The sequence below is a fragment of the Bombus impatiens genome, unplaced genomic scaffold (assembly GCF_000188095.3).
Source record: "Bombus impatiens unplaced genomic scaffold, BIMP_2.2 scf_0225, whole genome shotgun sequence".
NCBI classification, from domain to species: Eukaryota; Metazoa; Arthropoda; class Insecta; order Hymenoptera; family Apidae; genus Bombus; species Bombus impatiens.
In genome coordinates, this window is record NT_176644.1 from 876,782 (window position 1) to 893,643 (window position 16,862).

General features: G+C 36.2%; 1 protein-coding gene and 1 long non-coding RNA gene across 6 annotated transcripts in view; one reads left to right on the forward strand and one right to left on the reverse strand.

Moving 5' to 3' along the window:
- LOC100744652 (tumor protein D54) overlaps window positions 1-15,785 on the reverse strand; it is a 21,799-nt gene extending 6,014 nt beyond the window's left edge. For 2 of the 4 annotated variants that reach the window (XM_012383970.3, XM_003488404.4), the window contains exons 1-3: window positions 5,104-5,873; window positions 1,619-1,749; window positions 783-931 (exon numbers count right to left, since the gene is read on the reverse strand). In XM_012383970.3, coding sequence (XP_012239393.1) covers window positions 783-931; window positions 1,619-1,749; window positions 5,104-5,575 — 752 coding nt within the window. In that variant the 5' untranslated portion in view covers window positions 5,576-5,873. Of the gene's footprint in view, window positions 1-782; window positions 932-1,618; window positions 1,750-4,021; window positions 4,268-5,103; window positions 5,874-15,546 lie in introns of those variants that run through there. The other 2 variants (XM_003488403.4, XM_024366682.2) reach the window with 2 other exon arrangements.
- On the forward strand, window positions 6,185-7,331 carry LOC112212603. Of its 2 annotated transcripts, none has more exons than XR_002946435.2 (3): window positions 6,185-6,588; window positions 6,747-6,875; window positions 6,930-7,331. It is a non-coding gene; the product is annotated as an uncharacterized LOC112212603 (long non-coding RNA). The 2 variants fall into 2 exon arrangements; XR_004461452.1 differs by having other exon boundaries at window positions 6,747-6,842.
- Window positions 15,786-16,862: the final 1,077 nt, after the last annotated feature.

Below are 16,862 nucleotides of genomic sequence, written 5' to 3' on the forward strand. Positions count from 1 at the left end.
AAAAAAAAAAAAAAAAAAAAAAACGGGAAAGAGAAGTAGGTCGCTGTGTAAATACGTTCAAAGATATTCATAATATTTTTCTTACGAGAACGAAGCTCTCGATTTTAAAAAGGAAGTTTCACTTTGTTCGATTTTCACAGGTAAACGCATAGAAGAGGAAGAATAGAAGGTTGCTATGTAAAAAAAGAATACATAGACATTTATAATATTTTTCTTTCGAAGCAGCAGCTTTTCGTTTCAAAGAACTTCATTGAAAAAGTACGCTGAATTAATCGTATCGTAAAAATTGTCAGACTACAAAGAAAAAATGACAAGCGTAAAGAAAGCGAAGAAGAGTATTATATAAATCAATTCACAGACGTTTATAGTGTTTCCTTCTTTTCTTCTGAAAATGAAGCTTTTGATTTCAAAGAGTTACGAAGCATATTGATTTAATATCCACGGAAGCACAACCGTAATGTAATTCGTACGAAGGAAATAGAGAATTTTCTAGCTAAATAATTTATCCGTCGCGAATATTCTTTCATTCAATCGTCGAGAGATAAATGACTAGCTCTGCTCGATTAACAGGTCGAAAGAAGTATCTCATTTAGCGAAATTAAATAACATAATCGAGTATCAATTAAATACGTAACGATGAAATGGTTGAATAGATCATGCTGCTGACAAGCCTGCGCGTGACAGCGCTGGCAAAAACCCAGCCAGAGACTCCGTTCGTGCAAAATGAGGGTGAAAGATAAAGACAGAAGTACGTGCTTCTGCAGGACTGAATAAAAACGTACACTTGACTCTCCTTAACGTTTTTCAAGCCCTGATTCATGTCGTCGGTGATCTCTTTCCAAACGCTGATGCCCAGCTTCCTCTTCAGCTCTTGAGAGACTCTGATCTTGTTCGCCAACACGTGCCTCAGGGTTTGAATCTCCTCTTCCACCTACGACACGCGGCTTCTTCAGCTTCTTCGCGAAATAGTTAATCGTTCATGCTCGAGTTTCTCTTTTGCGCTGAGACTTTTCGGTAATTAAGCGTAAAAAATTCGAGAAAAATATGTCGAATGTATATATTATTTGCAGTTTATAAAGGGAATTGAGCTATGTGAATATCAATCCGCCATAATCGATAATAGTGACATTTTTATTCGTAAAATTATTGTATTTAATAATTGCAAAAACGTTTGCGTCTATTGAGAATTATTTTTCCAATGAGCAAGGGAATTAAAGATTCAACGCAAATGTTCTCCAACGAAATATACTAAATAGTAGTAGCCATAGTTATGTAGAGGATGTCTAAAAGGTTGAATAAAAATATAGCTACAATTTTTTATAAATTTGCATAACCATCGTAGCTCGATAGCATGATCGTTCTATTTGAAATACAAGTGCGCATATTTACGTTGTAATTAATAATTTTCCAAAATCCATCTTCTATCTTTGAAAACGTGTTTGAAAAAATACAACTAGTTGAAGAAGAATAAGGACCTTGAGTATGTATAGCATAAAACTGTCTTCGCGGAATTAATTGAAATAGATCTTGTAGCCAGTGAATTTCTTGCTGGTCATATTTCACAATTCTAGCTATTTCAGTGCTTTAAACGGAATGAAAAAGCGTGGCAAGTACGTACCTTGGCCAGTTCCGCGCTCCATTCCTCCTTTTGGCGATTCTGTTCTTCCAGAGAGAGTCCTTGCAGCTCGTTCACTACGTTATCTGACGTTGGCGAGATGTAATCGGCCGAGTGAAGAGTCGCGTCTTCTCCTGAAACCCCCAAAAAGCATTAGAGAAAACGGTTTCGTTGCACGAACGTTAAATATTATACATAAAATATTCAAAATACGCTTAGATTCCATAATGGTAAAGGCGTGGAACAATAAACACCAAAAGCGTTGTTTAACAATTATTTAAACAATTCTGTCCGAAGTCAGCTCTGTACGGTAGAATATAAACTTTGAACGAGTGAATTCAGTCGATAGAAATTTGGTAAATTAAGTAGTTGCGAAATTTCGTTCGTCTAAATAAAATTGTACATGCTATGTACGCAACTGGACAAGTCAAAAAGACAAGTCGTATCAATATCGTTCGTATTCGATTTAATTCATTGCTCGATTTTATTACGAATAATCGGTCCAAATCGAGGAATCGGTCAACGTGATCAGACTCACGGATATCATAAAAATAGGACGTAAAAAGTTACGCAAGTGTACGACCGCCGTAATCGAAGGCGAATGGATCATTGCCATTTTATTGATCGTGTTACGATTAGTCATAGCCTCTCGAATCGCAGATGCTGGTCTCTTCTTACATAGAGAGTTAGTTACATTGTTGCTATGTTAGCTGTTGCAGTAGTCTGTTTACCTTAGTTATGACTTTTCATGAAATCATCGTGTCAGATTTTTACGTTTTCTGATATTGATATTTTTAGAATCTAGCTTTTCCTGGCACAACTGTATCTAATCTTGTGTATCTATCGATAATTGTTCGACAGAATAAAGATAAAGCGAAAGAAAAGCGTCTACAAAGGCTCGTATTATATTTAAACAGGAAGTTAATATAAAATACGCGCTACTAATGATATCAAGAGATATACATATATATATATGCACGGCTTTCCGGTTTACGTAAACGATTGCACCAAATTAAAAATGTTCAATTAACGAAAAGGAAATCCGGAAATTCCGCGCAATAACATCGCGAAACTCTGCATTTCACGTGAGAAACAATTTACGCTGGGTGAAAGTAATAAAATGGCCGTGAAAATCCGTGAAATCGGCGGATAAAGCAGTTTTTCTACGTTTTCACTGATAGCACGACGATAGTAATTTTACCGTCTCTAATCTGTGATTTATATGATTTTTCAACGATTGTAAAATGACGCGAACCTGAGATAATTATAAGTTGACACGTGCTCTTTCTTGTGGCAAAAGGTCATAGTCTTCTTTACAAGACAGATAATAAAATAAAGCATGTATAAGGTGAAGTTGCTATTTGCAGCAACAACGAAAAAACAAGACCTTGCAGTCATTAATAATGCCAATAACGCTTCAATAATAATGCTTAGTAAGAAAGATTCGCAGTCAGTTATAAAATTTATTTTAAAATGTTCTTGATTTTTATTTTACATTTCCGCCTGTGTCTTCGATGGTAGTAGCGATCTGGTGAAACTACGTGCGTAAAAGTGTTAATCTCTGTGATAATTAGTCACCGTGAAAGACAAACTTCGCGTAAAGCGTGCAAAATTTGTGGCAACAATCTTCACGATTCCTTGAAAACCAATAAAACGTCTTTCTGCTGGTACAAGAGAAGCGGTTTCAAAGATATTTCGATGTCTAAATTTTAGGCTGCGAAGATAAGAAACGGATTAGATAAGCGGCTCGTCTTGTTATATATAAACACACGATTTTTCTACGAGACACGAAGCCCGACGTTAAGGGATTAATATTCAAGAAGCAGCGCTTATTTATGCGATGAGACGCGTGAAGTGTAACAAACAAGCAAGTAGCTTCGAAAATGTCGATAATATCGGAAAGCATTATTTTCAGAAGAATCGAATATTTAGGAACGCATCACAGATTTCAGGACATATTTTTCGATTAATGGTTCAGAAATATATCACGAGCCGAATCGGTGAATTTCTTACATAAAATTACAAATTTCATCGTATAAATTTCACGTCAACTCTATTTAAAAATAGTTCTTCGTGCTATTAATGTTTTCCTAACCATACATAGATAGAAATAAAAAATAGATTCATCGACTATCGAAATAATAGCTTCGAAAGCTAAAAATACAATCAACCTACGAGTACGCGTTGCGTTTCATCGCAAATCTTCATTGATACAGCACTCACAACATACAAATATAAATTTACCGCCGAAAAGATACAAGCTCGACATTGCTTCGTTTCTCCAATGTTTTTTTTACGACGGAACAAGTGCACGAGGGAAATTTATCGCGACAGTAACATCCTTTGCCTCTAAATAAAATACAAAAGTAGTTTCTTGTCATTACCAAAATGGTAGCGTAACGTTACCCTGGTGTACCGTTGCCCGTCGGTATTCCGTGGAAGCAATACCACGAAGCGTTGATATAGTTCTCACTTTCATATCTTGCAACATCGTTCTACTTTTTATGGCCGTTTATATATGCATCTACCGGTTCCAATCCACAATTCGCGCAAGAGCGATAAATATCCCCGTGAAACAACAGCTTGGAGCCGGCCCCGAAAAAATATTTTACTTCGAACTTCAATCGGACGTCTAAAACACGCATAAGCTATAAATCTGCAACGAATACGTGTATTTAAAGCAATACTTTAGTCCAGCTGGGAATTTTCAACGCAAGCGCATCGCGTGACCGCCATCTATCTACACACGATCTAAACGAGCTCGATCTCGACCGTAAATAACGCAATTATGTACAACACTCGTAAATTTATAGGGCGCCGGATCTCATAATCGAAACACACATATCCAACGAGGCGATGTGATCGACGTATCGATCGATCTGTTGTTGTTAAAAGTAACGATAAATAATAACGAACTGTTTTACCGAATAAGAGGAACAAAACGTTCGAGAGAAGAACCGGTACAAGATACGATATTATGTACTTCGCTTCGGAATAATTTGTAGAGGTTTATGTGTAGAGGGCGGTTGGTCGGTAAGGTTTAATGGACGAGATCGCTCGTTGTTGAAACCATCGAATATATTTAAAATGATAAATTAATATACAGATAATGCTCGCAAAGACGCTCGTACTAACCGATTCGCTAAGACAGTGCATAAGTCGTAAAATAAGACCGCTAGTGACTCGTTAATTAAATCGCTGATAATTCGTTGATAACTGATCGACAGTCAGTTGACTGTAATTCCTTTCCTTGCGATCGCGTCCGTTTATTTATACTGGTCGGAGGAGAACCGGAAAATTCGAATTCGTCTGCGTTTGACGGTTATATGTAGCGGCGACATTGTTTTGCCCGGAGTTTATTTGTTCTTACGTTACTTATAACCTAATGGTCTCGATACTTCGAGGCAAAACAACAACGTGATTTGAATCATGTGCCGCTACAAATTTATACGTTGGACTGTACCATTCTCGCGAATTATATGCTGCACCTTTTACCAACTCGAGGAACTTCTTGTAATTTTGGCTGTTGCTGATCTTGGCCAGATACGGCTTCGAGAAGTCCTGGAATATCACTCGAACTGATTTCCTCTTTTTCTTTCCGTGACCAGTGGCGCCGTCCTCGCCGTCAGGCGTCAAAAACTGCGTCTCCACCGATAGATTCGCATCGTCAACCACGATCTCGTCTATATCACCGTTCGAGTCCCGCCAGCAATGGACAATAATTTCGTCCGCATCGTCGCTCAGCTCGTCTATGTCGTCGAAGCTGGGAGTTGCAGTTAAATTCGAATAATAAACGTCTTCCTCGTACTCCAGCGACTCCAACTCGTGTTCGTTTTCACTCGAGCAATCCTGTTCACCGTGGCCCGTACACACTCTCGATCTCGTACTTTGTTTCGAAGAACCTCGGCGATCTTCGACTTTAGCCTGGTCCTGTTTAACGTCCGGCATATCGGTTTTCATGTCAGCGGAGTTACTCGTTTTTCTTTCTTCTCGAGGTATCGAAGCGAAAGTTTAATTATCATTCGATTCGTTCACTTGCTTATCTGTTTATTTATTCAATCTCGATCGAATACGTTAGACTAGTTGACAGCAAGGTTCGTAGAATAAACGGACGAATGAAACGCGAAACAGCCACTTTTGACCAGTTCGTTCGATCGAGATTTAACGTTGCAAATAGAAAACTCCCACGACATTGCGAAATTGTCAAACGTTTTTATGTCTAATTATCCTTTGCATCGAAGATCGTTGATAAAATGCTTGTCATGTCGAATGAAACGTCCTCTTACTGGATATCGCGTCTTTGTTCCTTCGCTACCGGTAAAACGACTTCCTTCTAAAAACTGTTTACCGTAACCGCGCCAGTCCCGCTAATAAAACCATTTGCACAACTGATCCGTAGATCACACCACAGCGATTATCCCCGTAACGATCTACGAATTAAACTAAAGTTTTTCGTCGGAAGCGCTGGTCTCACTTTCGTGAACAGCACGGTGACCAATCACGCGTCTCGCGCGTAAACAATTTTGGTTGAAGTTAGGTGTCGCACACATCGAAAATTGCCGCGAAGAAACTTCACCTCTTAAATCCAGGGTTTTCCATTCGAGTAACGATTAACGACGATTCGCTAAAACTTTTTTGCCAACGATCCGAACGACCACGTGCGTCGATCGCCGCGTGCAGACGACGATCACAGCTGGCACGATCACGCTTCGTTTTCCCGACGCGAACAGATCGCGAGTTTCGAATTTGACCAACCACGGCGCTAGTATCACCCGGCCACGTATCCACGAAGGAAAGAAATCGCGGCCAGTTATTTACCTGTTCCTCTTTCGAGAAGGTGAAAGAGGAAGGGACCTAGGGTCCCCACCATTTCCTACTTGCTAGTCCCTCCGTCTTTCCTTGCAACTGATGTTGTCTCGCGTGGCGAAATAAAATCTTTCTCGTTCGTCAATTTCCATTTCTACTTCGAATTGGTGACGATATTCGTACTAAACTTGGCATTTAAAGATTTAACGAACGTTCATGATACATAATTCTCTTTCAAGCTCGCCATATGCGACGCGGAATATGCCCAGAATCAACGATTAAACAGCAATAACGCTCGCTTTTATGTTCATTGACTTGTTTCTAGGTATTTCGCGCACCAGGAGAAGATGACTTTTGCTACGAATTCGATAAATCGATTCGATTATTTTCCTCTCACCAACTTCACGTTGTGCAACATCGCGTAAGTAAATACGAATTCCACTGGCATCGAAAGGTAAAAGGACGGTGTCCGTTAGTCTTTAAGATAAAATAATTTTTGTACTTTTAGCGCGTGATAATGCGCATACACGCTTCTCAAGGATCTTGATCGAGGATAAAAAAGATGGATTGGGGATAAAGGAAAAAAATACGCGTCTGTTCCTACCAAGGATCTCGTTGGATGAGGATGACGGAACGGAATCTTCAACGGTTCGATGACCCTGCTCGGATATTGAATTTCCTCTTGCGGTATATAAAAATACGGATGAAAAGTGGCGTTAAAAGGAACTACCGGTTTGAGAGATCTTTTTCGGTTATATAAAATTTTTATAGTACTGATAGCATCGATAGCGAGTGAAAGTCAATTACGCTTATGTAACAATTCTTTCTTTTTTTACTATAAAAAAATGTTCTCAAAGTTATTAATTTTAGATCCTGTAGGAAACGTTCGTGTTACATTAAAATGTAAAATTTCAATGCAGAGTTATTTTCGTTTAGAGCTTACTCGTTATAAAGTGCAGTATTGAGTAGGTTGCGCGCGGTAAAAATGTGCAATGTAACAGAAGAAACAGAATCAGTTCTAAAGTAGCGTTAATTTAGTGCTGGCAAAATAATCTACATCGTAGACAGGAAGTATTTCACCATTCTTACGATGAATTCTTACAATTCATTTTCAATGAAATTCCATTTGAAAACTAGATTGCGCGTATCAAATTGCAACACGACGTTCGATCCACCGACAATTTGTTAAAAATTCATATACCTAAAGAGCCATCAGCCTTCCCATAAAATAACAAACAGAGTAAAAAGAAATGATTAATTCTGAATAAACATGCAATATATTGAATTATATAGATATAATAGCGTTTAAAGGTCTTTAACACGCTAGCTATAAAAACAGGACAAAGAACAAATAGGAAGCGTGACAAATAGGGATATAACACGTATTTTCAATACCGAGAACTCGGAACGAAGTTTGATAGGACGGGATCTACGTGGAACCGGTTCATCCGCTTCTTTCGTTTCGATGTAGTTCTAAACGTGACCCTCTCTCGGTAACAGGAACCTCAAGGTTAACGGCTGGTTGTCGTAATAATGCACGGATGAAGTGACCGATCGTTTGGAAATATTAAAAATTCCATTGCCGTTCTACGATCGTGTAATTATTATTTCGCTACAGATATCGAACAGCGATAGGTGTCGAACGAATCCTGCTTTCCATTCCTGCAAACGTGATTTATCGAAATGGGTCGCAGAGTAGATTCGATATAGTGACCCAAGTCCTGCTTTTGTATAATTGAGTTTAGTATAGATTAGCGGATGCAATAAACCTTAACGATCAAAGACAGCTTACGTCTATCTTTCGATATTTTAATATCGTGACAAACAATTTCTAGAAAAATGGCTAGATCAATATGTACGTGTTTACGAGCGTGTTTTTCTTCTGATGTTAAACAAATATTTATTTTATATTCGGAAAGGGATAGCTTTCTCGTAATACAAAATATATATTCCCTGTATATTCGTAAAAGATGTTAGTTTCTTAATGTGGAATATAATACTGCGTGTATATTTATACGTTAAAAGAAGAATTGAATCCCTTTCTAACATCGTACGAATATGTGTTCGATATTTTGCGCCAGCAGGATAGCTGCGAAGTTAAACTTATTTTTATCTTAATAACGAGGAGCGTCTCCTGTTCTCCAGCGGAACGTTTCCTTATTTCACTATCGAAACGCAGAAGGTAGAACGAATACTTGGGATTTTTCGCGAAGCAACGAATCAGTTCGAGGACCTTACGTGCCTTCAAGTCGACCGAAACACGCGATGTCGGAATTACGGTGGGCAGGCCCGACGTTAGTTCAAGTAAAGATCGATAAAACTGCCGTGCTAAGTATTCGCGATACTAACAGCTTGCCGTCCAAGTCAAAGTGGCAAGTGAACTTTCTCAACGGTCTGAAGTTACGCTTTATAAGTTTCGCTTTGGCCGGTATCGATGCTGCGACCATCTTTTAATAAATTGCTCGCCGAGCGAATTTCGCTCAACCAGGCTTCGGACAATTCAGCTAACGTGAAAGCGGAATGAAAAAGAAAGACAAAAAGATAAAAGATGAAAGTGGAATTCGAGGTGTAATTTGCGCCGATGAGTACGCTTTCTAAGCGAGGAGATCGTTTGACGTATTAGCTATTGAATCGAAAACGCGGGAATTCGGGCGGCTAGAGAATTATGGTCTTATTAAGAGAAATGGAACTTTTTTTAGAAACGTGAAATTAATTCTACCTCGTTAGAAAATCGAGAATATCCTCGCATCTAGCGAATCGGCTGCGATGAAAATTTTGCCATTTATTAAACGTTGCAAAAAAGTACTAAAATACTTTGGATATTTTTCTACAATATATTATTCTACAATATTTATATTATTGTGTGCGTTGTATTATGTGCTGTGTATTTCTGTCACTTTAAATTGCTCACAAATGCACGAAAATCCACTACTTAGTGATGAAAGTATGAATGCTGGTTGCAGAAATTCTCTTCGATAACATTTGATGCGAGGAAATTAGTTCGATTATTATTCCTACATATTTAAATGTCAGGTAAAGTTTCTTAAACTTCTCCTATGAAATGTAATGTATATGTACGTTTTTTTAGATGAATAATATGCAGTAATTTATGCATTATACGCGCCAGATGGCACGTTGCATGGGCAAGCAATAACAGCAATATTATATTAGCACGACAGAGGAACGGCTATTGAATGTGCAAGGGAAAAGCGGACAAAAAGTGAGATATTAAACGGGACGAGTGCTATACACTTAAACTCGTTGTCGGCAGAACGTTTTGCCTTTAATTAATTTGCAGTGTGATTGAAGACGGTATCGTGGCTTTGATTTTCTCTCCTTTTCATATTCGAGGGGCAAATTTTTCTACGCTATTCATAAATCATTAATATTTTGAGAGAAAATGGAGTAAAGTATGTTGACGAATTTTTTTCGATAAGCGTTTAATATCGCGTTAAATACAGGAAATAAACTTAAGACCTTATCGATGATCATAATATGAGTGAAGTATGTATATCGCGTAAGTATGTATTCTATACTGGATCAGATTTTATTCTAAAACATTGAATCTCTCAAGAATGAGAATACTTTCAATGTTTGGTTATTACCATTGAAAGTCCTTGATGAGTTTGATAAACGAAAATATTTTGTTTAACACTATGTTGTACTATATGTAGAAGCAGTTAATCGAGTGGCTGTCTCTAACTAAGAAATATAAAAAGATATATTTTATATATTCTCGAAAACCGCGTTGCTACTTCAGCTATTTGGAATTTTTGTTTTACGGTCTACGGATCACAGACATATTTGCGCATCCACGTGAAACCGAATCTGAATTCTACTCTTTGACTTAGAAACGCGAAGTCGAGAGAATATCACGAGTTCACTTCGTATGGGAACTGAAAATCGACGACAATATTTCTATTTGCTACCATTGCATATCGAATTGACGTCAAAGTAAATGTCGTTAATTAAAAAATTAGATATTCGCGTGAATTTTAATAGGCAAAATTAAATTAATTTTAATCTTGCGATAACAACATTTAATCGATCTTTTTCTGCCATTTTTCACGCAATGAATTCATGGTGGAGAATACAAAAACCGATAATCAACTGCTAAACAAGCGTATGCAAGCATAAAGATGAAATCGTTTAAAGTACACGTTACAATGGAGCACGTAATTGAGAAACCTTCAAACTATAGTTACCTTCTAAATTTGCCACTGAAATCCTAACCGGCAATTATTTCTAACAAAGGTTTCTGTAACGTCCATGACTAAAACAATTACACTGGAATGTAGATTACGAATCTGTGAATGTTGACTTTCACTTCTACTTTTTATGCAGCTGCACAGGAATGAAAAATGGGAAAAAAGACAATATTTTCTTTATAAGACAAAACGTTAGATTCGGCTAAAATCAAATTCCTATTTCTCTGTTATGTTAGAGAAACTCTATGTTAACTTCTCTTATTTGTATTAACAAGTTAAGAGTCTTTTATCCCACTAAAAATTTCTTTTAGATTCAAACTAAAACGACGAGATCGAGATACGAGAAATCGTAGAACCGTAGAAAAATTAATAACAAAGACGATGTATAAAAATCTTAAATCTTGTTATTAAAATAATAATTATTATTTTACGTATTGTAAAATCAAATGCAAGAGAGTCTCCGATATTTTCCAGTGAGTTTTCCTTTCTATATGTGTAAGAATAAAAATATATATATTTCTCTATATATATCTTAAGTAACATGTTTTGATTTAGTAAAAATGTAACATTGTAAAAGTACAAGTACGATGCAATTTTACCAAATTATTAAATGCCAATTGTGGCAAAAAATAACTACATCGGAATAAACAAAAAATAATCTAACAGTGTAGATAATGTTTCGTAGTGTTCTATGAGGTGAAAGAGTAATGGTTGATAAAAGCACTGAGCATAACAAGTTCACTTACGACTAATCAGATTATGCAATAGATCAATGTTTGTACATAACCAATTATCTTCCTTGCGATTTCAAGAACAAGTACGCATACAGTAGAAAATTTATGTTGTTTCACGAAGCGTATATGAGAAGCGATAGAAGAGAAATAAAAGTTATTTGTATAAAAAAGAGGAGTCATAAATAGGATGCAGGAATACAATCTCGTTTCTTTATGAATTTAAAGATAAAAATTGAATAATAATTCAGATATATCTCAAACTTTTTAATTGAATCGTTTACTTTACGTTAACTAATTAATTACGAAGCTAATACAATAAAGTAATAAAACATGTAAGTACAGATATTGAATTTCTATTTGAGATAGTCGTAATTTTCAGAGTTAAACAAGCGTTTATACAGCGAGAAGGACAATGAAATAATTTCTTAGACTTCTTGTCAAATATCTGTCTGTATTTTTAAAAACAACGAAACAATGAAATATTCTCTTCTTTCTCCTACATCGTTCCGCTTTAGTAACGGAATTAAAAAAAAAAAGAAAAACAAAATTAGACTGTGTTAATAAAATATGCTACCAAGTCAATATATTTTCGCAAGTTCGTCTTTTAGAACTGTTCTATTGCTTCTGACATGTCGTATATTTTTCGGGCCAAAGTATACAATGACGTATCGGCGACTTGGTTCGAAGTAAAATAATCAACAATTTGTTTATTTTGCAGAAAGAATTGTGAGGTTGTCGTACATAGAAAATCGATCGTGTGTATTTTGAAATTTCTAACAATAGAAGGAACATCAAGCCTACGAAAATACGAAGTTACTAGTACAACTGCCGCATGAAAATAACCACACAGAATTTGCTTTCGCGCATTGTGTGAAACAGTGAAAGCAATAATATGGCGGAAGAGGAACCGTCGTCGAAACGTCGATACACCAAAAATCCTGTATTGTTCGGCAAGAATCGCGTTCAAATGGAATTTCAGCGAGAAACAAAATCGATCTGACCTTCTGGACAGAAGGGTGAGACAGGAATAACTGTACAAAGCATTTTTTTGCGTGGCGGTATTACATTGCAACCAGAACGACCGCGCGACGCGATTTCCGCGAACACGACACTACGGCGGTCTCAGCTTTTGCAACTTTCTCCTTGCGATTCTGTTCGCTGGAGAATCAACGAATAAGGGCACTGGTTTATACAGAATATTACAAAAAAAAAAGGATCTAGGACTAAGTTTATAGTATTCGCGGAAAACCGTAAAAAATGTACGCTTCTCTCTCGAATTAACATACGCGAAACATTAATTCTTTTTGTAAAAAAAATACAAAGCCCTTAATATCTTAATCCGAAGATTAATCCTTTTTGGGAAAAATACAAAAATTCATTTCCACGTTTCTACGAAATTTTCGATACAACTTCCTCTCGTTTTAATACCAATTATCACATTCCTAATAATATGAATTAATATTATCAGCAAAGTTTCAATCTCATTACCGAGATACAAAACCTCGCTAATTTATATAAATAAGATAAATATTTCGCTAATTCTTGACGTGAAAACTAGTCGATCCTAAGTACCAAAATAATGTTTAAATTAAAAAAAAATTGTTAAGTACGACGAATATTCATGTGAATAGAACCATCCTTTATCCTTTATATCCTTTATCCTTTGGATCACTACGAGCCAACTGACAATATTGACAATAAGAAGTTCGTGAGTAACCAGCGGAAAGGTTCACCGTTACTCTTCCGATTGGTTCGCGGAAAAAAAGGCGAGCGTTTCGCGTAAATCAGTCGTCGCGATACTTCCGCTCGTAGTCGGTTTACACGCGGTAAACGGGAAATATTTGCACTGAAAATAACGGTGCCGTTTATGACAAACAGAGTAAGGGAAAGTATGCACGAAACTTGGCCGTTAAACCATGAAAGATAAAACACTACGTGTGGGCCTTTTTAATGTTTGGCGTAGGCCGAGAAAATAAGCTCGGTCGGAATCTAGAATCTCGAAAGCAACGAGGAATAATTCTGCTCGATGGGTTCTTCGTCTTTTGGATCGTGCATTGCACAGCTCATAGATCTTTGATGGGATTAAGAATGAATGGTCAAGAACGTGGAACGAAATGGATTCGCGGTAGGTACGAAATAAGTTCCTCGTATTGCAAGTAGTTTCTGGTATCCTTGATATGTTAGGTGTTTCAATTAATAATATATTTTTTGATGTAGTGTTATTTTTACGAAAGATTAAATTGGTAATATTCGTGAAATATATAATATCCGAATTAATTGTTTAAAAGAATAAAACTTCTATTGTGGGTATAGTGGTTATAGAAAAAAAAGTCATTGGATATGTTTTACAATGAAGTGTTTCTTCTTATCAGGTAATATACTTTTAATATTTTTGCAATATTTGTGGCATTCCTAGTCTTTTCAGCATTTTTTATAACCTCTACGCATATAATTCTACTGCGTTTAGTATTTTATGGTCCTTGGCGTCCCTAACACAATTCGCTGATATTACGTAATGTTTCTATTAATAGGGTTGACTAAAATAGCACATCTATTTTTATTTTATGAATCGCAAAAATGTTGTTCCGGTAATTTGAAAAATTTTGCAACTTTTATACCATCAATACTATAATCGAAGAGATTTTTGGTACCAAGTATCCTAAAAATATGAGATACGATAGGACAAAGATAACGTGTATGATGTACGTTGTATTTTATCAAAATATTTCACAAGAAAACAGGTACTCCAATTTTACGTGGAAATCTAACCTAAGCCCAAACTACAAAACATATACTCCAATTTTTCAAATTCGTTCAAATAACTTAAAATACCCTTTAAATTAAGTAAAGTAAGAAAAGAAGCCTATCTATTTATACTGAAACCTAGTTACTATTTTCAGAGTTACAAAAAAAAGAAAATGATTTTTAATTCGACCTAATTAATTGAATCAACCTTAACCAATTCCATAATCGCTAGAATAATAAAGAAATAAGAGTCGTATAAGACGTGTAATTTTCATACTTTTCCAACAAAGATTGATTAAATACGAACAGTAATGATACGTGTAACCATTAAAAACAGTGTATGTGTGTAGCACGTCAGGGCGATAATAATTTTCGCGATAAGAAGTTAACAGCGACGACGATATTACTACACGAGTGCCACACGTTATAGTTAGCGACATTTACCTATCATCGCTAAAATATCATTATCTTTCTAGCCACTTACGGCTACGTAATTATTACGAACAAAATACAACATCCTAACCGCATACTCATGTTTCATTCACGAACCAAAACGTGCACCATCTGTTCACAATGTTGATAACAAAACTAAATAAGCAAAAAGATAAAAATGTTCGATATTCCAAGAACAATGAAGCATTTAATGTATTTCAATTTTTCATTGTTTTCAACGCGTATTAAGTAACAACGCATTTACATAAAAAAACGGAAAAATGACGAATAGTGTACGTATAAGTAAATGCTGCCCTCTCATCTCGTTAAAGACCACCTTAAACAAAGGCTGGACAAATTCTAATCACGTTAGCGTAATTAACGAGCGCCGCGAGACGAGAGTAACACAAACCGGTATATATATATATAACGTGTCATGTATTTGTCCGCGTTATTGGAGAGGTTAGGGCAACAATTGTTCGAACAGTGTACGTTCCGACTTCCTTAAACACATCATTAACTTTCAACGATAAAATCGTAAATGTCGTATAAATAAAAATAATGTTACACGAAATATGATATTCAATATGTTGAACATAACATTCACGGTGTTGCATAAAATATAATATTCATTGTAAAAATCTCGAAGTACTTTCGACAATTACGTGATGCAGAAAGGCGAGTGATATTTTTCTCGATATCGGACGATTATCGCGTTAGATCGATCGTGCGTCATCCAGTGAGACAAGTGAGTGAGACAAGATTTTAAAGGCTACGCGAAATGTGAGCGATTCGAAAAAAAAGTCAGCATAGGTTAGAACGCGTTAGCCAGAAATATCGTGCAATTTATATTCTACATACATAAAATTATATTTCTTGTAAAACTGTTCTTTGAAAGAGAAGAATGTTTGAAGTGGGCGGCGTGTCACGCCGAAAATATGGAATGCGTTCTTGCAGAGGAAAATAAGAAACGTAAGTCGGGAAAAAGTGGCGTCAGTGATCTCACCTGTTGGTACGTTGCTCATTTTGTCGAATCGATGCGCTTACGTGGATGTTCCCTCTCGCTCGCACACGGATCCACCACTCGCGGTTAATCAACGAAACAATAATACGGACACGTTTTTCCGCGAGAACTTTCGAAATGTGGATACTGTGACGTGTTCACTGCTACCGAACCGAGATCGATTCTTTCCGAATCGCTTCTGAGGAACGGCACCGCGGCCATATTGAAAACAGTCGGCGAGTGGCGGCGTCAAGTGACCAAGCAAGAACTAACATGCGCGCAAAACCGCGTTTGAATTTGTGGCGGCATTTCATGATTTCTGCGATATCAAATTGCCTACGTGCTCTGTACAGTAGCTGCAAAAAGTATCGGCACATCATTGTATCTATTAAGTTATTTACGTATTAATCAATTAGGTTCGAGCAGATTAAATTTTGTACCATTTAGTAGTACTTTCGTATGATTACATAAATTTCATCGTTCTATGAAAATAAAATGCAGAAACTGATAAAAAAAGCTCTTCATTGAAAAATAAGGATATATGCTTCTAGTTTCTGTAGCTACTGTACGTTAATATTGAGATATTGAAAATGTGAAAAAAGTGTGCGTATAACTGGCACTATAACACGATTCATGAAAATATTTGAACAGTTACCGTAGAGAATGGTAAGTAGTATAAAATTTTGTGGATAAATATATGTCTACGACATTGTGGTAATAAGAGAAAATGACAATTTTTCTTTATAACATTTATTTCTAATATTTATTTATCTATGTACAGATACATACATTTGTCTATGCAACATAAATACAATTATATTCTACAGTCCGTGACCCCGATAGTGTAGCTCTTCTAAATATTATTGGCGCTCTTCAAGTAGTATATTTATATTCTGCCGTTCTTATTATTAGTGTAATAATAACAATTCGCGTTCGTAGTCAATGGATCATACCGATCATCATAAACATTATACAGAAGCGTAAGAATGTTTGTTATTACGCAGAGATCAATTCCTATAAGTGTATGTATAATCCATGCGTAATACTGTTTTGTTTCGCAGTAATACTGTCGAGTACATTAATTAATGTCTATGTGCTGTGATGTAGAGAGACTATCTTATCGGTGTTTATCAATAACATCTTTCTTTCCTTCGTCTACGCGACAATAGTCGAACAATTGACTTTAGTTGAAAATGAACTCCATATATTCTAAATTATCATTACAAGTATCACATTTTTTTTTAACATATCATTAGCCAATAATCTATTAATTCATCTAATCTTGTTTCTACGTTATTTAGTACAGGCGAAAAATTAGA